Source organism: Macrobrachium nipponense, chromosome 21, assembly GCF_015104395.2.
Source record: "Macrobrachium nipponense isolate FS-2020 chromosome 21, ASM1510439v2, whole genome shotgun sequence".
NCBI lineage: Eukaryota > Metazoa > Arthropoda > Malacostraca > Decapoda > Palaemonidae > Macrobrachium > Macrobrachium nipponense.
In genome coordinates this window covers 4,134,803-4,135,482 of record NC_087212.1, presented here as the reverse complement: position 1 = coordinate 4,135,482, position 680 = coordinate 4,134,803, and the positions used below count along the sequence as shown (strand labels likewise).

Sequence of the window (680 nt, the reverse complement as noted above, 5' to 3'; positions counted from 1 at the left end):
ACGGCATCTTTTATCAGGCTTTTCCACGGAGTCCATACGAGCATTTTCTTTTAATCGGCTTTTCCACCGAGGTCTCGTCATTCCTTTTATCAAGCTTATTTCCACGAGTCATATTGAGCAATCTTTTCATCAGCTATTTCCACGAGTACATAATGAGCAATCCTTTACTCAGGCTATTTTCCAACGAGGTCATATTTGAGCATTCTTTTATTTTTCAGCTATTTTCCACGAGTTCATATGAGCATCTTTTATCAAGCTTTGGTTTTTCCACGAGGTCATACACGAGCATCTTTTTATCCAGCTTTTTCCACGAGTTCATACGAAGCATCTTTTATTCAGCTTTTTTTCCAACGAAGTCATTACGAGCCATCTTTTATTCAAGCTATTTCCACCGAGTCATATTTGAGGCAATCTCTTTTATTCAGCTAATTTCCAACGAAGTTCATAACGAGCAATCTTTAATCAGCATTCTCCACGATTCATACGAGCATCTTTTATCAGCTATTTCTACAAGTCATACGATCATCTTTTATCAGCTATTTCTACGAGTCATACGAGCATCTTTTATCAGCATTCTCCTCGAGTAGTCATACGAGCACCTTTCGTTTGCTTTGTCAACAGCCTCGACGATCGAGCGTCTCTCATTTTATCAGCCTTCCGATCACCGGTCCTCGTTATCG

The 680-nt window shown here is 39.6% G+C and overlaps 1 protein-coding gene across 1 annotated transcript in view; it reads left to right on the top strand.

Annotated features, from left to right (window-relative positions):
- Window positions 1-199, top strand: part of LOC135197656 (hamartin-like) — a 24,571-nt gene extending 24,372 nt beyond the window's left edge. Inside the window, exon 3 of the mRNA XM_064224671.1 lies at window positions 134-199. Within this exon, the coding sequence (XP_064080741.1) occupies window positions 134-199 (66 nt within the window). The remainder of the gene's footprint in view (window positions 1-133) is intronic.
- Window positions 200-680: the final 481 nt, after the last annotated feature.